The sequence below is a fragment of the Atractosteus spatula genome, chromosome 10 (assembly GCF_055471065.1).
Source record: "Atractosteus spatula isolate fAtrSpa1 chromosome 10, fAtrSpa1.hap1, whole genome shotgun sequence".
Taxonomy (NCBI): domain Eukaryota; kingdom Metazoa; phylum Chordata; class Actinopteri; order Semionotiformes; family Lepisosteidae; genus Atractosteus; species Atractosteus spatula.
In genome coordinates this window covers 28,907,420-28,932,799 of record NC_142715.1, presented here as the reverse complement: position 1 = coordinate 28,932,799, position 25,380 = coordinate 28,907,420, and the positions used below count along the sequence as shown (strand labels likewise).

At 43.3% G+C, this 25,380-nt stretch overlaps 1 protein-coding gene across 1 annotated transcript; it reads right to left on the bottom strand.

The window, feature by feature from the left end:
* Positions 1-1,014: 1,014 nt before the first annotated feature.
* LOC148827799 (uncharacterized) lies at positions 1,015-21,950 on the bottom strand. Its single transcript, XM_088926380.1, has 4 exons — positions 21,841-21,950; positions 13,772-14,358; positions 2,678-3,176; positions 1,015-1,612 (listed from the first exon to the last, which is right to left on the bottom strand). Exons 1-4 carry the CDS (start codon positions 21,948-21,950, stop codon positions 1,015-1,017), a joined length of 1,794 nt encoding a protein of 597 aa, XP_088782506.1.
* Between the last annotated feature and the right edge of the window lie 3,430 nt (positions 21,951-25,380).

Here is a 25,380-nt window from a genome sequence, read left to right as displayed (position 1 = left end):
TATCAACTCAGGTTGAGGTAACAATTGAATTCTCGAGCTGTAATGCAGAATGTTGAATACTCATCCGCTCTATGGGGATTCAGATCTCCCACGGACGCAAAGAAGCAGTGGCAGGCTGTTGCTGTGTCCAATCGGCGCTCTCTGGCCCAGTGCAAGGCAGTGTTGGTTCGACGTGAGAGAAGGAGAAGGAGGGAGAGATTTCTGCTGTGGTGCACTGCTGATGCTCTCTGAAGACCGGCTAGTTAGTGTTGGCTGAAACTAGCAGAGTTTGCACGCAGAAAAGTCACAATCTTTAGACAGGAAGAAGACCGGTTCGTTTCCGATGTAGCGCGAGTCCTGAATACTGATATTCAGCTGTCCACAGTTCCGACCGTAGTTCACTCGTTGATCAGGTGAGCGTTCACGGTGGGTTCACAAGGCTTGATGCTGGGCTAACCTCGGGTAGATCCCTTGGTTACGCACTGGCAACCTCCGTTCTTGACTCTTAGAACAAGGAAAAGTCCTGGCACTGGGACACACTGGCCGTTACGTGACTGTCTGAGCTGAGTCTGAGGATGTCCAGGAGGAGCTGGAGTTTTACCTGGAGGAACTACGGTTGCTCATTGGTTGAAAGTTCCATGGGCATTCGAGAATCATTTTGTGACTTACTGCTACAATTAACAATTGTCCCAGTAAATGCACAAACCCCTACAGTTATTGGTGCCTCGTGAGAGGATGCCTACATTTACTGGTGTCCCGTGTGAGGATGAGTAACCATGCACTCTGACCTTGGGGTTGTAAACCACATGGGATGAGACTCTCCCTTGGAATCTCCCAGACAGTGAGGCACCAGAGATGACCATTCATGTGTCTCAGCTTTGGGAGTTGTTCCTTATCAGAACACTATCAGCTAGAAAAACACCTTAAATGTGAACCAAATGGAATGGCCTCTCTGTATCAAGCACCACTTGAGATGAGGGAGAGAGAGACTGGCAAGGGAGCAGCAAACTTCCTGTATTTTAATAAACCTTGCCGCTACAATGGTCTCTCTCCTGTGTGAATGCGCTGGTGAGCTTTTAAGTGACTTGACTGACTAAAACTCTTCCCACACTGACTGCAGCTGAAAGGTCTCTCTCCTGTGTGAATGCGCTGGTGGGTTTTTAAGTCACCTGACTGACTAAAACTCTTCCCACACTGACTGCAGCTGAACGGTCTCTCTCCTGTGTGAATGTGCTGGTGGGCTATTAAGCTACTTGACTGACTAAAACTCTTCCTACACTGACTGCAGCTGAATGGTCTCTCTCCTGTGTGCATGCGCTGGTGGGTTTTTAAGTCACCTGACTGACTAAAACTCTTCCCACACTGACTGCAGCTGAACGGTCTCTCTCCTGTGTGAATGCGCTGGTGGGTTTTTAAGTGGTTTTTCTGACTAAAGCTCTTCCCACACTGACTGCAGCTGAACGGTCTCTCTCCTGTGTGAATGCGCTGGTGCCTTTTTAAGTGACTTGACCGACTAAAACTCTTCCCACACTGACTGCAGTTGAAAGGTCTCTCTCCTGTGTGAATGCGCTGGTGTGATTGTAAGTGGCTTTTCACACTAAAACTCTTCCCACACTGACTACAGCTGAACGGTCTCTCTCCTGTGTGAATGCGCTGGTGGATAATTAAGTTACTTGACTTACTAAAACTCTTCCCACACTGACTGCAGCTGAACGGTCTCTCTCCTGTGTGAATGCGCTGGTGGGTTTTTAAGTCACTTGACCGACTAAAACTCTCCCCACACTGACTGCAGCTGAACGGTCTCTCTCCTGTGTGAATGTGCTGGTGGGCTATTAAGCTACTTGAGTGACTAAAACTCTTCCTACACTGACTGCAGCTGAAAGGTCTCTCTCCTGTGTGAATGCGCTGGTGTGATTGTAAGTGGCTTTTCACACTAAAACTCTTCCCACACTGACTACAGCTGAACGGTCTCTCTCCTGTGTGAATGCGCTGGTGGATAATTAAGTTACTTGACTTACTAAAACTCTTCCCACACTGACTGCAGCTGAAAGGTCTCTCTCCTGTGTGAATGCGCTGGTGGGTTTTTAAGTCACTTGACCGACTAAAACTCTTCCCACTCTGACTACAGCTGAACGGTCTCTCTCCTGTGTGAATGCGCTGGTGGATAATTAAGATACTTGACTTACTAAAACTCTTCCCACACTGACTGCAGCTGAATGGTCTCTCTCCTGTGTGAAGGTGCTGGTAGGGTTGTGAAATGCTAGACTGACAGAAACGCTGCTCCTCCCTGTGCCATAATATCAGTTTGTCCACTCCATCTGAGCAAGGCCTTGAGTGATTCTTCCTCATCCCTTGATCGTGCTGGGGTCTCTTATTCTGCAAATGCTCCATGGAACGGTCTTGCTCTGTGTGCTGAAAGTGAGATTTGTTTTCTTCATTATGTCCCTCAGTGTTCTGCTCAACAGTGTGAATCATCTGGGGCTCCTTCTCCAGCTCTCTGAGACTTAAACCATCCAGTTCATTCAGTTGTTCCTCTCTTTGCCCAAGAACAGACATACTCTCCAGTTCATTAAAACTTTCAACAATTTTCTCTGTAACCAGATTATTAAACCTGTGTGTTAAGTCATCAGATGCCAAGAGATTACATGATTGTTTGAGACTGTGCAATGACAGTCTCTCCGCTTGAACAGAACAAGGCCTAATTATCAAGCCCTGTAGGAGCTGCTGTTGCTCCTCCCTGTACTGACTCTCCTCTCGGTGCTGTATCTCAACACTGTTCTCTTCACCAGGTACATCAGTCTGCTGCTCTGCACAGTCAATCAACTGGGGCTCCATGTCCTGCTCTGTAAGATTAAAGACATCCAGTTCTTCACTGTGCTCTTGTATAGAGATGCAGCCCAGTTCATTACAACTTTGTGTAATATTGATTGTGTCCAAATTATTCATCTTCTCTGTAAAATCATCACATACTAAGAGCCCAGGTGTCTCACTCTCAGGGTCTGTCTTCATCGTGGGTACAGAGTCCAGATCCTTGACACTCTGTCTGCTCTCTGTGTGCTGCTCACTGAGTGTCTCTTTCCCTTCTGCGGCAGTGAGCTCTGTCTCCCGCATCAGACTGGAGCCCCACTCCTCCTCACTGTCCTGCTGTTCAAGAGGAGCCCTTTCCCCAGCTTCAGAGAGAGTACTGGCCTCTGAGCCTGTAAACACAGGACAAGAAAACAAGACCTTTATAATAATAATAAAAAAACTATTTTATATAGCAACTTTAAAGGTGGCTTCTCAAAGCGTTTTATAGAATGACAACAACAAAAAATACACAATATAAGCACGATGAGAATACACAGTTAGAGGAGACAGTAGATGGTGGTACTAAGTACAGTAGGAGCAGAGGGGTAAAGAACAGTTAAATAAAGGCTCTTCTGAAGAAGAAGGTTTTGAGTCTGGATTTGAAGGAGTTTAGAGAAGGTGACTCGCCGATATCCTTAGGGAGAGAGTTCCATAGCTTGGGGGGATAACAGGTGAAGGCCATGTCACCTATACAATGTAGACGGGCTTGGGGGACAGTAAGGAGAGCAGAATTAGAAGAGCGAAGGTTGTGAGGTGGGGAGTAGGGGGATAACTCAGACAAGTACCGAGCCATGGAGAGCCTTATAGGTGAGCAGGAGGATTTTTAAGTCGACAGGAAACTTGACAGGAAGCCAGTGCAAGGACTCCAGGACAGGAGTAATGTGAACACTTGCACTAGACCTGGTCAGGATTCTGGCTGCCGAATTGTGGACATACTGGAGTTTGTTCAATGGGGATTTAGAAACCCCAGAGAGTAGAGCGTTACAGTAGTCGATTCAAGATTAGACAACACTTTTCAGCCACAGTTAGTGATAACATAGGGCGGTCGAGGAATATTTCTGAAGTGAATGAAAGATGTTTTGACAACATTCTGCGCATGTGGGTCAAACGTCAAATATCATCCCCAAGGTTTTCAGTTTAGACTGAAGCTCAAATACAAGACCATCTACAGATAGGGTTTCACACTGGTTTTATAAAGTTGATGGGTGGTGCCAATAAGCATGGTTTCAGTCTTGTCACAGTTAACAAGAAGGACATTTTGAGTCATCCAAGTTCTTATGTCAGAGATGTAATTAGAATAGAGACAGCCACATCAGCATAAGGTTTGGTATGTATATATGAGTATCATTAGCATAGTAATGATAGCTGAGGCCATGTGATCTTAAAAGCTTCAAGCTAAAGCTGTAAGCTTTAAGCTACACAAAAACACGTCTAGTATACTCACAATCAATTTGGGTTGTTTAAGCACAGAGGAATAAGAGGGTTTAAGTGGGTTTCTGATAATACGTGATTTTAGATATACAAGCTTTGTCAGAAACCTAATTACCGTGTAAAAAGTAAGACTACAGAAATAATAGTAATACATGACATTTACATTAACACTGCACTGAGAAAAAGAGGGGTTAATACAGACACACCGACTGGACACTGCAGTACATTAACACTGCACTGAGAGAGAGAGGGGTTAATACAGACACACTGACTGGACACTCCAGTACATGAACACTGCACTGAGAGAGAGAGGGGTTCATACAGACACACTGACTGGACACTCCAGTACATGAACACCGCACTGAGAGAGAGAGAGGGGTTCATACAGACACACTGACTGGACACTCCAGTACATGAACACTGCACTGAGAGAGAGGGGTTAATACAGACACACTGACTGGACACTCCAGTACATGAACACTGCACTGAGAGAGAGAGGGGTTCATACAGACACACTGACTGGACACTCCAGTACATTAACACTGCACTGAGAGAGAGGGGTTCATACAGACACACTGACTGGACACTCCAGTACATTAACACTGCACTGAGAGGGGGGTTAATTAGCTCCGTAAAGCTGCCCCCCTACAGACAGCACAAACGATGAAACTTACTTCATTCGTTAGTGCTATGTTTGCGTCGGTTTGTGCTGTTAAAAATAGCGTTTGTGCTGCTTTCATTCCCGAGCGCCTTGTTTTTCCATTGATCACGTGACCATGCATGGTGACTCTGACCTCGAGTAAATCCGTCAACCGAGTTCAAGCGCTCTGTTACCAGCGCGAGAGTAACAATTCTGCAACTTTGTTCCTCTGTTTGCCCAGGTACGGGGGGGGGGGGCGTGGTGGATTTTGCATCGTAACCGTGCAATATCATTATCTTCTATGCTTTTGTGTGAACAAGAAAATTAAATTTGTCTCCAATATCATACCGGAATTAGAAGAGTTTCAAGTGTAGCCTTAAAAAGCGACATTAGCGAAATTGTATTTTCTTACAAAGAGGCTTTAACAAACAAGTCTTAAAACCTCGTAGCGGTGACCTTTTTTAAAAATCATAAGAAGTAATCAGTTTCATATTGTCTCCTTCTTAAATAAACAGGCATCAAGGGACGTGTGAAGATTCAACCTGTCTGTCGAGCTCTTTTTTATGCAAAGCCAAAGTGAAAAGGAACCAGGACTTCAGGACTTTTTTTTTTTAAAGGGGCACTATGTACAAAGTTTACACAAGTTAATAACACATCCGAGAAACAAGAGTCTTACCATCTCACACATGAACACCGCGGCAATATTGGAAAATATTTTTATTTTCACAGAACAGAATTGAACATATATCTAGGTTCTCTGAAAAATTGGCATTATCCACGTGTTTGTATTCACAGGGGTCTTATGCGCAAACATGAAACGATTAGCTCACAGTTCTTTTATCTGTGTTTCTGGTCAGTCCTTGGTGTAGAATACAGCATGAGGGCACACATTGACCTCTGAATACACAGATATGACTACAAGGACGTTTACAGGTACCAACACACTCAGTACTTAAATTACTGGATGTGATGAAAACAATGAATGCAATTTGTTTTCCGACTCTGTCTGGTCAGGTGGGGGTGGATGTTTTACATTTTAATATTGCGCCTTCTTTTTCTGGCCGTGACGTCACTGTGCCGTCGGCACCATACAAAAACCGCAAGTTCAAGACCACCAGATCTTTCAATTGTGATCTCTTTGCAGATGATGTTTGATTTATTATCTGCATCTCTGGCGAAGACCTCTTCTTCCAAATCGTAAGTTACTTTACAAACTAGAAATGCTATACTGTAATTATGATGCTACATTGACATTCCCATGAATTTATTTTAAAGTAAAGATATTTGAGAAACTTGTTTTATATCGCGGGGAATACTACAAAAATTAGTAAGCTGCATTTGCCGTTATCATGATATTTCTACACATGCAAGTGAAACTTGAAAGGATTTGTCACACTTCTGAATTTAAATTATAATGTTTTGTTTCTGTAAGTGTTACAAGGAGAACTGAACCCCAAAAAATCTCTGACATGTTAGAAATTGCTGATGTGAAAGCAGAAATGATTAAGTGGTGAATGCAATGCTTTAAAAACATATCATAAACAAAAGAAGTGGTGATGGGCCTTGGTATTGCAGTTAACGTGAGTAGGCAGCTCTAAAAAATATTAATTTATCAATTTCTATCTACATATACAGAGACTTTTTGATGTGCACTTAAACTGTAATCCATAACAATGTAAAAAACTTTTTTTATTTTCATTTACGCGGTGGAGGGAAGTCCCCATTACCTGTAGAGCGCTTTCACTGGGGTTTCAAGAGAAGCACTATGTAACTGAAAGGATATTATTATAAATCACGTAAAAATTGGGAAGAAGCACAGTTTAAGCCAGGTTTGGTGAAATTCATTTTTTGTCACATTTTTGAGTGTTAATCGGACTTCTCTATACTTTGCATTAAACATTTCCCATAATACCCAGGCCATGGGTCTAGCTAGGGATTCGGCCATCACATGAACACTAAGATTAAAGGGTGACATCATGGAGCTAACAAAAAGACAAGTGTAAAGCTCGCCACGATTTGTTGTTTGAGACTTCAATTCTAAGCAATATACAGTGTTTTGCATTCATCCTTATTTCTTTCTGGGGATTTAAACTACTCATCAATTGCTTGATTTTTTTTAAACCTTGAGCGGTCAGATTCCACGTACTGCACTACATATTTGTGATTTTTGATTGTTAATTCTTAATTGTGTATGAAAAGTAGATATCAGACCTACTGCATGCAATAGCTTATTAAGGACCTGTTGCCTTTCTATTGTTCCATTACCTGTAGAGGAGGAGAGGGGTTTATAATGTACATTGAAGTACCTGCCTTTTTGAAGTTCTGAGCATCTTTGGGAATGTTTGCACGGTTTACGTTGTTTGTATCATGTCCCAGAAGCAGCAGGCACGAAACTGGTGATTCCACTATTGTAGTAAATGTAGTAGAGTTAACAATTTGACAATAGATTAAGGTCTGCCTTCACAGAGCATAGAACAGGATAAAATGAGTTTTGTGAGCTTTATTAAGTTATACCCTCACATAACAGAGTATATTAAGGAAGTACAGAGTTGGTATAAAATTGCATCATTTGGTGTGTTACACTTTTACCACACTTAAGAGACCAAGGAAATGTACTGGATTAAAGATCTGCATTGTTCATTGTTATTCTGACATTGTTAAACATTTTACACATTGTTTGGTTATGAAAGTCGATGTGAGGACAGGATTTGTTTTTTTGTATTTTAAACAATGTATGTTGTTGCACCATAGTACTCATTCTACATATTTGCCCTTCATTCCAGGATTCATCACCTACAGGCACTGTTAGGAGGGTAGGAACTTTACAGTACTAACATTCAGCCTGTGCTGCCAGACAACCTGACAAAAGAATATACCCAAGTGCTGCAGGACTGCAAAGGTAACAAAGAATAAATGTATACATGCATAACAGATAAAATCACACTTAAAACCTCAACACTTAGAACAAAAAAATAGCAGAAGGATACGATGCTTTTCCTTCTGATGAAGTTCTAGAAAAAATAGGTGTAGCTGGGGACCAAGAGCCAAGTTGTACCCTTGATGCATGCCCGACAGCATTGGAAGACTGGGTAACAGAAATCTGTGAAGAATGCAGGTTGCTTGCTGTGGACAGTGGTGATAGAGATAACCTGCATTTCCTACCGGAGATTGTTCCTCATCTCACCAGGCTTGCTTGCTATCTCCCACTCTGGATAGGCTTAATGGTTCCACTTTTCAAAAGTGTGAACATTACTGCAAGTTCAGCCAATGAGGAGGCGGATTTCAAAAACCTAATACAATCAGTGCTGAAGCATGACACTCTGCCAATGCGAGATGACAGGTTCCTTATGAAGCACCTAGCACACATAGGAGGTATGAGAATATCAATGGGTGCTCATAGTGTTTCCTAGCATTGTGAGAGGGCCGTTGTCAGTGCTAACACCTGTGAGGCAGAGACATCCAGCACTACCTAAAAAACGGAAACCATCTTTTTATCTTGTGCCTTGTTCTGAGTGGTTACAACATAGATTGTTCGGTTCCTGTGAAAAAGGCTGTAGTGGCTCTGATGAGGAATGGAAGCAGCAGAGACCTGCCCCCAGTAAAGGTGAGTGGAGACACTGTGAGTGTACTGAACACTTGTGCCTTTGATGTCAGTGCCTATGCAGTGCATATTGTGACAGCAGGACTTCTAGCAGCTATGTTAATCAGGCTGTAGATAGCATCTACAACTGGTGAAACATTTGGCACAGAAAGGTGTGCACAAAGATGTTTATGTTCTAAGAGCTAAAATTTTGAGGGACATTTTTGGTGCAACGAAAATAGTCAGGGCTACAACAAGTGAGGGCTGAATGTAACATTTCAGAAATCATGGCAAAAGTGTTGTTAACACTTGTTCAAATTACAGATGTGCATAACACTCTGATAGAAATGCAAGTTTGTGACCCAGCTTTATCAGAACACATCTTGTGTAATGGTACTGTAGAGCACAGCTTGTCAACTGGGCAACATCCTGTCATTGACTGTGACGTGGGAGATTGGCTGAGTCGTGAAGAAAACACTGTCCAGTCTCAAAATATCTTTGAGAGTCAACTTTCAGATTTTCCACATAACCTGGAATTAAATGGGACCTTCAAATTAAGAGGTGTCACTGCGTTCTGCCCACCTGTCCTGGGTCATTACATTGCATATTGCAAAAGACACGACTTCACCTGGGAGAAATCTGGCGATCTAACAAAGGCAGTCATATCTGTGTCTTGAGAGCTCAAGGTGTGCCCTCATGCTGTTTTCTACACCAAGGACTGACCAGAAATACAGATAAAAGGACTGAGCTAATCGTTTCATGTTTGTGCATAAGACCCCTGTTAATACAAATACGTGGACAATGCCAGTTTTTCCAAAGAACCTAGATATATGTTCACTTCTGTTCTGTGAATATAAAAATAATTTCCAATATTGCCACTGTGTTCATGTGTGAGATGATAGACTCTTGTTTCTCGGTTGTGTTATGAACTGTGTAAACTTTGTACATAGTGCCCCTTTAAAAAAAAAGTCCTGAAGTCCTGGTTCCTTTTCACTTTGGCTTTGCATAAAAAAGAGCAACAATGGTTCAGAATGTTACAAATTCAAGTCTTTTTAAATACGTGGCTCGACAGACAGGTCGAATCTTCACACGTCCCTTGATGCCTGTTTATTTAAGAAGGAGACAATGCGAAACTGATTACTTCTTATGATATTTAAAAAAGCTCACCGCTACGAGGTATTAAGATGTGTTCGTTAAAGCCTCTTTGTAAGAACATACAATTCCGCTAATGTCGCTTTTTAAGGCTACACTTGAAACTCTTCTAATTCGGGTATGATATTGGAGACAAATTTAATTTTCTTGTTCACACAAAAGCATAGAAGATAATGATATTGCACGGTTACGATGCAAAATCCACCACGCCCCCCCCCCCCCGTACCTGGGCAAACAGAGGAACAAAGTTGCAGAATTGTTACTCTCGCGCTGGTAACAGAGCGCTTGAACTCGGTTGACGGATTTACTCGAGGTCAAAGTCACCATGCATGGTCACGTGATCAATGGAAAAACAAGGCGCTCGGGAATGAAAGCAGCACAAACGCCATTTTTAACAGCACAAACCGACGCAAACATAGCACTAACGAATGAGGTAAGTTTCATCGTTTGTGCTGTCTGTAGGGGGGCAGCTTTACGGAGCTAATTAACCCCCCTCTCAGTGCAGTGTTAATGTACTGGAGTGTCCAGTCAGTGTTTCTGTATGAACCCCTCTCTCTCAGTGCAGTGTTAATGTAAATGTCATGTATTACTATTATTTCTGTAGTCTTACTTTTTACACGGTAATTAGGTTTCTGACAAAGCTTGTATATCTAAAATCACGTATTATCAGAAACCCACTTAAACCCTCTTATTCCTCTGTGCTTAAACAACCCAAATTGATTGCGAGTATACTAGACGTGTGTTGTAGCAATTGTTTGCTAATGTCGCTTTTTAAGGCTACACTTGAAACTCTTCTAATTCGGGTATGATATTGGAGACAAATTTAATTTTCCTGTTCACACAAACGCATAGAAGATAATGATATTAAATGCAAATCCACCGCCGCCCCCCCGTACCTGGGCAAACAGAGGAACAAAGTTGCAGAATTGTTACTCTCGCGCAGGTAACAGAGTGCTTTAACTCAGTTGACGGATTTACTCGAGATCAAAGTCACTGTGCATGGTCACGTGATCAATGGAAAAACAAGGCGCTATATCTCGGGAACGAAAGCAGCACAAACGCTACTTTCAACAGCACAAACCGGCACAATCCCAGCACTAAGTCCAGTTCTCCTAAGACGTTGTAGGGGGGCTGAGTGACGTCACAATCCCCCAAAAAGAAGGCGCTATATCTCGTGAAAGAAAGTAGCTGGGAAGTTACTTTCAACGGCACAAACACAGCACTAACGATTGAGACCGTTCCGGTTCCCCAACGACGTTGAAGGGGGTGACGTCACGACCCCAAAAAAACAAAGCGCTATATCTTGGGAACGAAAGCAGCACAGAAGCTACGTTCAACGGCACAAACACAGCACTAACGAATCACGTGGGTTTCATTGTTTGTGCTGTCTGTAGGAGGGGCAACTTCACGGAGCATACTATTTGAATGCAGAATCTCTTCCTGCGTGTTTAAGTGTTTAGAGAAAATCCCCACGACACTACTTAAAACTTTGCCCCTCTACTGAGCATATACTATATTTTCCTGATATAGGAAACAGAGCAAATAAAAGAATCACCATTTAATTACATGCAATACCAGATGCAATCTCTTACCATCTTAAGAGCAAGAGTTCACATGAAAGTACATCAAAACCTGATAGTTTCAACAAAAAACTGTCTCTTGTGGGACAAATATTCAGGAAGCCGCTACAAATAATCATCTGGTACCAATTTTTCTATGTATATCACCATTCTCTCTTGTGTGTTAGACTTTCAGCGATCCACAACCTTGAATTACAATGGAAAATGGTTTTATATATATACTATGTACCAAGATCTCTCAGTAACAAAAACAAAACCACAATAATATTATAAGAAGAAGGAGACATGTTCTCCTGGTTCTGTGGCTGAACCATATATATAAACACAAGAATATGCAAAAACTTTTTGTTTTAATCTGAAATTTTATATACAAAGATTTTAAAGTCACTACGTACAATAGATATTTATCATTAAAATCTTAAAATCATTCACTGATGATAACTTCTTAGTAATATGTATATTATATTGACATTTATATTGGTTATATATACATATCACAGCCTGTTAAATATTCACTTTAAATTCATGAGCTCTTAAGCCCATAGTGGTAGTGAGGACGAATCAGATGTTAAATCGAGGAAGGGAGACAGTAGATTGAGACCCACCCCCCAGACAGACTGAGAAAGGGTTCATTGTCACACAGATGAGCACATTTGCAAGACAATGCGAGGCTCCGAACCGCAGCAGCCACAAATCCTGCTCCTGTGTCAATGTTAAGAGGGTTTATAAGATATTCAACACACATTTATTGATTCATGGCGTAACTTGTCCTTCCTATTCACTAACATTATAAGACCATGTCCCAGTTTTTAAACTGTACACTAAGCCCTTTCTCCAGGTCCACACCATGACGCAGCATAAGAAGTGTGGACTTCAAGTACATGAGGATTTGAGAGGCACCGTTACAAAAAGGGGGGCATGGGACACCCCCCCAAGTGACGTCACCGGTTTGTTACGCGGGTCAAAACGCTTCCTGTGGTTGCTGCTGCTTTTGCAGTGAGTGAGTGCATGTGGACAGAATTTCTTAAAAATGTTTTTCCTTCCTCCATTCGCAGGCTGATGAACTTGAATCTCACCGCGTCTATCCCTGAACCAAAAGGGAGTGACGCATTGTGTTCATTCGTGTTGAGCAGACTCGACTCCAAACGGGCGAAGTAAACAAGGGAAAACTTGGTGATACCGCCCTGTTTATATGCAGCTTTGTGTTACTAAAGACATTTCAACTCGACTACTACAGTACACAAATGACAGTAGAAGGAAAATCATTCATTCGCTTTCTTTCAATGCAAACTAGGCTGGACCTCAAAGCTTTGTACTATTGAATAGTCTATTATTAAATATTCCATCTACAAAATATACCGCAGGTTAACCAATATTATATTCATCAAAATGGGGTGGCGAAATCAAATCTGTACGTCAAAACATTCTACCTAGAACACAAACAGGATGAATCTGAATGTAACACAATCTACAGACGAAAATAATACATACAGCATGAATACTTAAAGTAGTTCACACAGGGAGCTGTATCAGCATGCGTAGGCTGCAAAGGAACGTAGAGGTTTATTCCTGTGCTGAAAAGAGAAAAAAAGAAACAACATTCTGGCTATGGAGCCTTCTTCGGGCGTCAAAACCTTCTTCTACAGCTGAAATGTTGTTTCTTATCTTTCCAGCAGGGAATAAACCTTTACTTGTTCCCGAACTGAAGGTAGTCTAATTTATGTAATTTTGATACATAAAATATGCACATATTAAAACCATAAAAAATAATATTTTAGTTAACAATTTTGGGGGAAAAGCAAGCGCTATCTTGATATTAGTGGTTCTATAATAATTAAGCCTGCTTTACTACACCAGCTACATGACTTCTTCGTTGGGTATTCCTCAGACTATATTCAGAAGACGGCAAAACAGAGCACAAAGCAATAACTCATCATAGCAATTAACAGGGTCTAGGAGGAGAAGCTGATCAAACAAAGTTGTAATCATTTTCTTAAGACTTTTTTGTGCACTGCAGAAGATTGAAAAGGGCAGCAGAGGACAGTCGGGGATGTAACTTCACGAAAAACATTTGTTCTGTCTAAATTGCCAGTATTTAACACACTGACTGGACACTCCAGTACATTAACACTGCACTGAGAGAGAGGGGTTCATATAGACACACTGGCTGACTGGACACTGCTTTAATGTACAATAAGGTACATTAACACTGCACAGAAGAGATAGTTACCGCCACGTCGATAAATAATCTGCCCACAAACATATTTCCAAGACTCCAAAGTCTCCTAAATTGGTTTTCACATAAAGAAAGTGTATCAGTTGATGACAAATTCAATAATACTTAGACAAAACCGAGTTTCTGGCTACATTCAAAGAACAACAATAACCTTAATGAGAATATAACTAGACCACAACTAGTTTAGTTCGCAGAAAAGAATCCCTCGGCAACATCACAAACCTTTCCTACTTCGCTCTGCATCTCTCCACTACAGATTCAACAGTGAGGAAGTTAAAAACACTGTTTTTAAACACAGACATTACTACATAAGTCATCGCACTTACCCGACAGCTCCGTTTCTTCATTTGTTTCTGCAGTGATTTCACAGGGAGGCATGAGTCCAACATTATCCGTCTGTCCCTGATCTCCTCCTGCTCCCGACTCCTTCTCCCACAGCTGCAGTCGCACTTTAAAGGTCTCGTTTTCCTTCATTCGCGTTATTTCTGTCCCGAAACTGTCCTTGACACACTGTGTGATATTAATCACGGCCCGACTCACCAGGATCTGGGAGACGCTGCGGAGTTTGTCTTGAAACTCGTCAGACATCCTGTTTCGGAAAACTTCTGAAACTTCATACACGAACGATTTGAGCAAAACCTCCATGAAACAGTGAAGCTCGTTTTCCTGCTTCATTTGCGCGATTTCGACCCCGAAACCGTTGTCGACAGACGTGATTTTAATCACGACCCGTCTCGCCAGAACCTGAGAGATCCGGCAGAGTTTTTGTTCAATCGACTTCTCGGAATCATCTGTCCGGTTTCGGAAAACTTCCGAAACTTCATGCACGATCGATTTAAGCACAATCTCCATGAAAGAGTGCGTCTCAGTTTTCAGATTAAGCAACAGATGCTCCATTTTTTCCAGAGTCGATCTGGAAGACAGACAAGCCCTGCAGCTGCAGCGGCTGTAAACACGTGGGTTTGAACACAGAAAGCAAAATGTGGTCATAGAGAGGACTTCCGGGTTATCAGATGAACTTCCTTAGTGACCGTTGCTATAAACCACAAAAATATTCGAATAATAAAAATCTGAAAAAAATAGTCCAGAATAGATGTTTGCGTTATATTATAGTGTAACGTATACGGTCGACATTTTTTTTATTAAATGTGTAAATAATTTACAAATACAACTAGAGGAGCAGAAACAGATACAAGAGAAAAAAAAACACGAACAGAAAAAAAAATTAACTGGCAGAGGTAACGAAGTAAATTATATTTTTTACATGTATCAAATGTTTTCCTTGCTTAAGCATTTTTTTCATTTTTATAGAATTTAAATAATATTTCAACTCCATCTGAAAAGTACTAAAAGGGGGAGTATTATTGGACCATTTTGATTTATGAATGTGAAATTTACTCAGAATGACTAATAAATTTGCTATAAATAAATTCTTTTTTTAAAAAAGTTCTCTTACACAGTACAATATCAAAGTCCTTAAACCTAAAAAAAAACACCTTTAAATGCCTACAAACAAAATTCTGCAAGTCTGTCCAAAACAACTTCACAAACACACACCTTACAAGTAAATGTACCAAAGATTCCCTTTCAACCCGGCAAAAAACGCACAAATCATCCTGCTCATGCTTAAAATTAGACAGTACTTATTTAACTGGATAAAACCTATGAACAATTTTAAATGATATCTTTTTAGCTTTATTTGTAATACAATATCCATCAGGAGTTGTCCATACTAACTCCCAATTTATATTTTCAAATGGTGCATTCCGAAAAGATCAACTTAACACGCATGCCTTTCCTGTATAAAATAAAAATCAGCTTTCATTTTTTTACAAAACAAATCGCTTTTCTTTTCGAATACCGTTAATTTAAAAGAATCAATAGAAAAAGACATGCACTAAAGCAGGTAAGTAGCTCTAAGATTAGCTAAATTACTGAGTTTTCCAAGAACCAGAACTATAACAATCCTTAAAACACGACTACAACATTCCAAACCAACACTAATTAAACACTAGTATAGGCTGCTATAACACATATAATCAAACCTAACAATCATTAACTGAGCAGTCACTCTCGTTCCCGTCTACAAAGACCCTTCGTGCCTTCTGCCATAAGACTGTACAAGAGATAAAAGAGCATACGGACACTTACCAGCAGATTCCTCAATAGCTTCTACCCACAAGCAGTGTGAAAACATTTGGCCATACACCTCGGACCACACATACACCATCTACCTTATTATAATTTCTTATTTTGCACATCTGCAGTCACTGTTTACATGTCTGCATTGTTAACTTGTACATTGCCTAGTGTTTGTACAGTATATTGTCTTGATGTACTGTCTGTACTTTGTGTTTTTACACTTTTTTAAACAATTGTTACTGACTTCCTGTCAGTAAGAATTCCATTGTACCAGCACATGTACCGGTTACATATGGCAAGAAGTTTAAGTTCATCCACTGTGTCTCTGGGCAAGGGCAACATTGATCTGTTTCTGGACTAAACATAAAACTCTCTGCTTACATCTGTTTTTTTTCCTGTTTACAACTGTTTTTTGGTGCAATATATGCTAGGGATTTGTGCAATATATTTATAATGTGCAATACAACTTTTGGTGTACTGGACTTTCGAGTCTGTTTTTGTATATTGTGTAGTGTGAACAACTCTGTGTAATCCATTTTTACTTTTTACTGCACTTCTCCCTGACTGTATTGTATGTATCATATTGTTGTCTTACTGTATCATTTCGTTACACTGGGCTCTGTTGAGTGTGCTAAGCTGCTGTTGCATGGCAATTTCCCTCACGGGATTAATAAAGTATCTATATCTATGCTCTCGCAGTCTCCTTCCTCACCGCTCCTGCTTGCCTGATACTCAGTGTCTATGCCTGGGCGCTGTCCCGGTCTTTTAGATCTTTATGCGGCTCTGAGAATGACTATGAACAAAAAATAATTTCAGTTTTACAAATTTGACACCCATTCAATTTAGTGTGCACACTTTCTTGTTACAGAGGGGAAGAATGCACAACATGAAATTTCTCCTGCTCATGCTCACCTATAAGGCTCTGCATGGCTTGGCACCTCAGTACCTGTCTGAACTATTATCGCCCTACTCCCCACCTCGCAACCTCCACTCTTCTAATTCTGCTCTCCTAACTATTTCCCAAGCCCATCTACATTCTGTGGGTGACAGGGCCTTCTCCTGTTATGCCCCCAAGCCCTGGAACTCTGTGCCCAAGGATATCAGAGAGTCACCTTCTCTAAACCCCTTCAAATCCAGACTCTAAACCCTCTTCTTTAGAAAAGCCTTTACTGAACTGGCTCCATTCTTCACCCCTCTGCTTTTATTAGTACCATCATCCACAGTCTCCTCTATATATTGTCATTATGTTTTATCTTGTGTATTTTTATTTATTGTTGTTGTCATTGTTGTAACAGAAGAAATAAGGTTCTTGATCCCGAGATGAAGTAAAACAGATGAGTTTATTGCATGCAAGGAACAATAAAGCCGAAGTCTTGTTTCCCGCAAGAAACAACAAAACCGAAGTATTGTTCCCCGTACTGGTAAAAACTTTTGGGTTATATAGTGTTTTCTTCTCCATTTCTGATGTCACTCGGTCTGATGGTAAAGAGGGGGGTTCATGGTATTTGGCCAGTTTACGATGTTCTGGACAAATGGTCAGTTTAAGATTACACCCAGGGGGGTTCCTAGCTTGCATCTGCAATCCTTATCAGTTAACCCCCTTTCCTGCCATAAACCCCAGCTTGTGACTTAGAAGTCTAAACCCCCTACAGAAAGGATTAAATTCAAACCCCCGTCTTCACATCTTTCTTCATCATTCTGTAAAGAGCTTTGAGAAGCCACCTTTTAAGGTGTTATATAAAATACAGTTTTATTATTATTATTATTATTATTATTATTATTATTATTATTATAAATTTCTCTTTGCACACAGGCCATTAAAAGTTAGAGGGGACCATTGCTTGTAAACTATATCGTGATCGCTCTCGGGTGTACTTGTCCAGACATGACGGCTCCTGAGTTGGTGAACAGCGTCAATGGCCAATACGGCGTCACCTCGTTCCTCCTTAACTGCATTGTTCACATTCAATTCAAGGTCTTCAATCTGCTTTTCCTGTTGGTTTTTGTACCAGGGTAAAGTTAGCTTGAAGTTCGAAAACGATTTTGGCATGCCTGTAGTGTTTTCACGAAACCTCCTAGGATTATGAAAACACTTGCTGTTGTATAAGGTGAGGGGAGCTGTCTGGTGTGTAAAACACTTATTTGCAGCATTTTGAATGTTGTGTTTAAAGAGCTATTGAGTCATGAAGAAGACCCCGCTATTCCAGTGTATTGCATATCTAATGGTACCATATTGAAAAAATCATTAAAAAAATAAAAGAGGTTTTACAAACCAAAGCAAGGCTTTGAAAGGTCAGAAGACCTGTTTAGTGTGTTACTTGCAGCATTGTGGATGCTGTGGTTTAAATGCTATTGGCTCGTGAACAGCATCCCCCTGTCCCAGTGCATTGTGCCATATTCAATGAAACCAGGAGAAAAAGAGATTCACAACACAAAGCTCTGTCAGTTTTCTGTGTAAACAATCAAGGACATCATGATTTGAACATCATGCGTGCTGTTTTTAAAAAGCTGTTGAGTTAACTATAGGAATTTTCCTGCTGAATGAAAACAGGAAATAAAGAAAGGGTTTCAGAAATCAAACAAAACTTTATTCCCGTGCTTACAGTCTGGGTAATTGGAGACTGTGCTGTTCTGCTTCTTATGGTCATATACGGGTTTTTCACATGGAACTCTATTGAGCAGTATTCCTGTGTTGTGAACGTATGTACAGTATGTATACAGCGGTCCCCCAGTGTTCCAGATGGTGCGTAATTGCGCATCAATCAAAACCCCAAGTGTCAGAAAAGAATAATTAGCTCACTGATAAGTTTATGGAGGGGTTGTGATAACTTTTAAAAGTCGTGGTCTTTAAAGTGCATTAGGTTTAGAATATTCGTGAGTGGTAAAAAAAATGTCATAAATACATGACAAGTGAAGGCTGTAAAAACAGTCACAATGTACTTTATACACAAAGCATGTGTTCTCCCAACTCTAGGAGGTTTCGTAAAAACGCTACAGGCGTGCCAAAATCCAATACAAATTAAAAGCAACTAATTATATTTCCTTACTTACAGACCAAGATAAAATACAGTTATTATATTTTTGATGAATACCCACAAAGCTTAATGTAAAATAAACATTAAAAATTGTTCAACCAACTTATTGCTCCATTTACATAAAACATCAAATTAATTTAATTCCAGTTGTTGTCTGTCTGTCTGGACAGGTGAAGACTGGTCACTTACTGGCTGAGCTGTGCAGCACCAGGACAGTGAGAGAGAAGATGAACAGACAGCTCTCCATTGTCATCAGGACAGAGCGCAGCTGAGATCCCTGTCTTCAACCCTGAGCCCACAGGGCAACTGAGCTGCTGCTCCGCACCCTGGACCCCCAGTAACAACACAGCCCCCCGCCCCGCCAATCACACACAGCACTGCCTTTTCAGACTGACCTCTCACACAGGCGGGACAGCCAATCACACAGGGCCCTTTCAGTCTTCTCCATATATATCAGAGCCACATCACTGTTTCCTCTCCCTGAAGACACTCCCAGCAGTGTGGAGGAGAGGAGAGACAGGAGCAGCTCTGTGTCTAAATGGAGGAAACACAGATACAGATACAGACAGCAGGGCTGCAGGTGCTGCAGGGGCAGGAAGAGATCAGATATTAAACTAAAAAAATTGTAGACAAGTATTATATTTTTAAATCAGTATCAAGATAATTAATTATGTATATATGGTCCTGTAATTCTTGCTGTCTGTATCAGGAAGTGTCTAGAAGTGGTCCTGTCTTTCTGTCTGTGTAAGGCAGTGTCCAGTGACTGGTGTCCTGAATATGGTCCTGTCTTGCTGTCTGTGTCAGGCAGTGTCCAGTGACTGGTGTCCTGCAGTGACTCACAGTGACTCACAGAGTTGTTGTGTCTCCAGACAGTAATGTCTTCTGGTCATGGTCAAGGAGAGCCTGTGCTCAAGGTGGCAGTGAGGTCATTCAGGTCAGCACAGGAATACAGAGACAAGGTGGACTGAAAAAGAACTGGCTGTCCTGTGACTGTGATCAATAATTTAAATGAAAAAGTGATTGTCCCCTATGTACTGAGCCTGTTGGACAGAAGCTCTTCCAGTTGAGTCCCTCAGACCCTGAGTCTGTCCCTGCACAGCTCCAGTCCACACAGATGTTCCAACCCCTCCAGCTGTGGCCCCAGTGTCTCTCTGTGTGGAGCCGACTGCATGACTGAGATTTTCTAACAGCACAGTGGAGCTGAAATGATACTGATACACTGATACACCTCCAGTCTGAACAGTGTGAGGGCACAGCTCACATCCTCTTCCTTATTATTATAGGTATAAGGAGCAGCAGTAGGAGCAGCAGTAAAATATTTTTAGTAGCAGTAGTATCAGTGGCAGCAGCAGTTGTGGTAGCAGTAGTAGTATTAGCAGTTATGCTGTATTTAAACTTTCCTGTTCAATATAGCAGAGTTCTTGTGTTACAGATTCACCATAATAGCTGCAACAGCAGGAGCCACAGAGCAGGAGTCAGTTTCAAATTTGAAAAAGCAACAAAATAATGAAAAAAAAAGTTCAGTCCTTGTTAATACAGTGGTGATTTAAGGCAGAGCTTTATTGGACCCACAGGTCAGACTCTGCAGTGAGTCTGTGGTTTTTGCTCCTCCGAGCTCTTCCAGCACAGGAAGCCAGGCTGAACTGTGAGGCTGTGGGTGTCAGTGTGATGAGGCAGCTGAGAGCTGAGCTGTACAGGGAGACACACAGGGAGCCCAATATTCAGAGCTCCAGTGCTGCACAGGGAGACACAGGAGAGTCCAGTGTTCAGAGCTCTACAGGGTGACAGGTCCTCTCCCCACACAGCTCTCTCAGTGTGTCTCTCAGGGCTGAACAGGAGGGGCTGTTCCTGTCTGAATGGAGGCTGACTCTCAGAGCTCCAGTGTCAGAATGAGGAGAAGCTCTCAGACCTGACTGCTGCCAGAGCCTCTAAGCCTGAGTGGCCATGAGCACTGAGCTCCTCAGCAGCTGAGAAAAGCCTCCTGTCTCCTGTGCTCACAGTGTGGTTGAACACCTGCACTGTCTTCCTGCTCTTTCTCCTCTCTCTCCCCCTTTCTGTCTCTCTCGCAGTGTGTGCTCTTATCTGTCCATCTCTCTCTCCTCTCCTATCACTCTGACAGTCTGTGCAGAGTATCTGAAGGGGATGGAACATTGCTTGGCAAAGGAAAAGACTTCTCAGAGGCAGAATAAAAAAAAGTATCTCCTCTCAGTCAGATTCACAGCTCAGACTCACACACAGAGCTCTGGGTCCCTCAGTACTTTACCCGAACTCCTCCCTCCTGAACAGACAGAAGCTCATCTCCATCCTTCTCTTTTTCCCGACAATTCAGAACCAGAGAACACAATTGAGACAATCAGTGCTGCTACATGAATAATATCAGACAGAACAGCCTGGACTCAGGTCACATCTCCCCCTTTTCTCCTTCCTCACAGCCTCTTAGAGACAGAAGTGTTTTACTGAAAAATAAGCAATATGTGTTTATCTCTTATTATTATTTTTACTGATTTAATGAACAGCAGTATTGCTACTCTTATAAGTGTAATATGATTATCATCAGCAGCAGACCGATTGTCTTGTCTACAATAATGACCAGTTGACCAGTCTGTTAATATTAGTGTGAGTACAATCGGTAGTTTTAACATAAATATTAGTGTTCATGTGAGTATTAATGATTATAGTGCTACTGATTGTTTTAATGCTAGTATTCCTGTTAACATTAGTGATAATTATAGAGATAAGGTTAGATTATTTACACTAGTAGTCATGTTAGTTTTAGTGATAGCATTACTGTTATTATTAGTAATGGAGTTTTTAATGAAAGTTCGGGAGGAATGAAGGCAGCCGCGCTCATTCGACACAGCTGCTGCAATTCTCACTAATCCTGACGTAAGCAACCGGTCTCCATAAATACCAAACGTCACCCTCTCCTCTTCCTCGTTCGTTTTCTGCATGGTTTGTTTTTGCCTAGCTCGAATCCGTGCTCCCTTCTCATGGATCTACAAATCCGCCGCTCCGATGAAGACCTTTTCTGCAGCGCAGGAGACTCTCCTACCCCTCTCATCCAGTCCTCCCCCCACAGCTCCCCTCACCTCCGTCTCATCGCCTCCTTCACCTGCCGTGCCACACCAGCGCCGCTCATCTCCCAGCCAGTCCTCACAAGATCCAACTCCTCGCCGAAGACTGCGTCCCGCCGTCGTAGTCCCTCTCTCATTACAAACCCAGCCTTCCCGTTCCTCCACGGCAAAGTCTCCAAGCAACCCCGGCTTCTCTCGAGGATGCCCCTGCCGCCGCGCTTCATGCACATCGGCTCCCCCTTCTCCTGGATCATCTCTCGCAATTTCCAACCGGACCGTAGCAAGCCTCCAGAGGATACTTTCCAAAACATGTCGTCCATTTTAAAAGAAACGCTTCCAAAAAAAAAAAAAAAAGCCCTGGTTTCCCTGTACTTAACCGCAGTCTACACAAGGAAACATCAACTCCCCAGCCTCCCCCGGCGCCCTCTGATGACATCACCCGTGCTGCCGCCACTCATCCCAACGTGAGGACCCCGAGGCCGCCCGCGCCTCTGCCTGTCGCATCTTCTGTCTTGTCTTGTCCTGATATGTCCGTGTCTGTCTCTTCCCCCAAGCAATCCATCCTTCTGCTGAACAACTGCACCTAGCCTCTTCCACCCAGCCTCCTGCCCTAATCTCCTTGCTGCCGAGTCTAAGGCCCCAGGCTCACGCCCCTCCCCCCCCTTCTCCGCTTAATCTAATTTCTGCACTCTCCTCTGTCTCTACCTCCGGCGTCCAACACGGCTCCGCCAGCTTGGTGCCTTCGGCCCCGGTTTCTTTTCTTTAGGCCCCCGCTGCTGTCTCCACGGCCCGAAGGCCAGCTAGTAAACGACCCCCAGCTCAGCCAGCAGGTGGCCCTTACCCTCCCCCACCCCCTGGCGTCCAAGACGACTCGGCAGCCTCCTCAGTCCTTAACGCAGCCTTCGCCCCTGCTTCATTTCCTCAACAGTCTTCGGCTTCCATATCCCAAGCCACCGAGCTTCAGGCCCCAGATCCGTCAAACCCCTCCTACCACAATCTGCTTTCCGCTCTTCTTCCCTCCTCATCTTCTCCCTTCCCCGGTGTCCAACACGGCATCCGTCATCCCATGCCTTCGGCCCTGGATTCCAATCTCCCCTTTACCAAGGACTTTCCTCTCCGAACAGCCGTTCCTCTCCCAGCTTCTCCTAACGCACTAAAGTTTAGTCCTCCTCCCATTCCCTTTTCACTCCGGCAGCAAATTCTGAGGTGCGGACATCAATCTAGCTCACCTTCTCTCTTCCTCCACTTACAACTCTGATTCTAGAACAGTCGACTGCGGCTCGATTTCCGTTACTCTCAAATCTTCCGACCCTCACTCTGCTTCAGTCCTTCGAATTTCCGACTTCTGATTGGCTTTCAGCATTTTCTGCGACACCACGTGCTCCGCCTTTCCCCAACGTCATCAGGAACTCGACGATTACATGCACAGCATCCCTGATCTATCTTTCCTTTTTGAGGGCTCCCTGTTCTACGATTACCATAAGCAGTTCTTGGCCGAGGCCGCTGCCCGCCTACTCCAACGGAACCAGCGCACCTACCGGGGAGCCCTCGACATTGAGCTTTACTGCCGCAGTTTCACCGATGTCCAACCCCTTTCCTGCGACTTCTGTTCCTCTCGGACACATTCATCAGATCTTTGCCCAGATACCATCCGCAAGCCCAACCCTGACTCTGCCCCTTCTTCCCCACAGCATCTATTCTCCCGCCAGGTCTTCTTCAAACCTTTCCGGTCCAAAGATGTTCGCGGTCGCCCCATCGTGATGATCAGAGGCCAACAAATTTCCAACATCTTCAATTCCTCTACACATACCTCTCCCCTTCGTCGCTTCCTTCACATTTGCAGCTTCCGCGGCGAAGCTCATGCTCGCTCCACCTTCAGCGTTCCCAAAAGACTACTGGCTTTTCCGTCTACCCCAATCAACATCCCCGCTCTTGCTTTCGGCCTGCTCCGTCACCACGACCCCTCTTCCACCCACATCCTACTCGACGGCCTTTCCTTCGGATTCTCACCAGGCCCGTGCACACTTCCTTCTTCCTTCGTCTTTTGCAAATATTTGCAATCTGCAATCCCCAGTCCGTTGATTCCTTGCTAGCATCCAAAGTCGAGAATGATTTCATGATTGGCCCACTTGACTCTTTCCCATTCCCTGCATACCACATCAATCCCATCGGCATAGCGGTCCGTCTGGGCGCTTGGCTCACTAAGGCCAACATCCCCAGCGCCGTTAAAGTTATGCCTTTTGACCCAGACCTCTGGCACCTCTTCGGAGTTCATTGGAGGAACACGTTCTTCGCAGTCCGCCTTACCTTCGGTCGTAGGAGTAGCCCAAAACATTTTTGGTACCTTAGCCGAAGCTCTCGGCCGGATCCCCTCGAATAACTATAAGCTTCCTTTCTCGTCCACCTTCTCAACGATTTCCTTACCATAGACTTTCCTCACACCCCACCTGCAAGAGCCTCCACCTCACTTCTTTCCGTTTTTAGGAAACTAGGGGTACCCCTTGCCACGGACAAAACAACTGGCCCCTCTCATATAATCCAATTCCTCGGGATCACCCTCGATTCCATCAATTTCTCCGCTTCCCCGCCTCGCGACAAAATTGACAGGATCCAGATGTATTCTTCCGCCAAATTTCGCACAAAGAGGGAACTTCTCTCTCCGCTCGGCCACCTCAATTACGCCATGCGTATCATCCCTCAAGGACGGTCTACCTTCTCGACCTCGCCTCTTCCGTGCCCTCTCTTTACCACCACGTAAGCCCCTCAGCCAACCGCAAATCCGAGCTCAGGCTCTGGCAGCTTCTCTTGGCCAACTTGAATGGCATATCTCTTTTCTACGATGACCTCCTCCCTGGCACTGAGGATATCCAGCTTTTCAGAGACGCAGCCCCCTCAGTCGGTTTCGGAGGCTATTACAAAGGCCAATGGTTCGCGGCCCCTTGGCCTCCCGATTTCTTTCCAATCCCTCTCGACAACCAGTCATCGGCCTTGTTAGAAATATTTCCAATTGTCGTTGCTGCTTCTCTTTGGGGCCACAATTGGAAACAAAAAAAAAAACGTCCTCATCCATTCGGCCATCCATGCAATAGTTCATATAACCAACAAAGGAAGGTCTTCATCCCAATCCATCATGAAATTCCTCTGCTGCCTAAATGGATTTCTCTCACACATCAATTCATCCGCGTAGCTGCTCGCATTCCAGGCCACCTTAATGAGATAGCTGACTCTCTCTCTCGCTTTCAATTCAGGAACTTGGCACCAGATGCAAGACTGAACCCGTGCACAGTACCTCCCTATTCGGAACTCGCGTTCCTCTGAATCATCCTTTCCATCGCTATCTCCAGCTGGCCCAGCAAACTATCCTCTCAGGGATCGCCCCTTGAACTCTCAATTCCTACTGCACTGCCCGGAAGGGCTTCCAATCCTTCCACCTCTCCGCGACCATAAAATTCCGTTCTCTCGACATTCTCACCGTATCATCCTTCGTTTGCTATCGCAGAAACTCACTCAAGGTACGAGCATCCACCACCAAAGTATACCTGTGCGGCATCCACTCCTTTTCGGCACGATCTGCTCATCCCTTATCCACCCTCAAATTACTCTCCTTAAAGGCTTTCAGTGGCTTGAAAACCACTTCCGAACCTACGCGCACCACTTACCTCAGACATCCTTGAATCCTGCCTC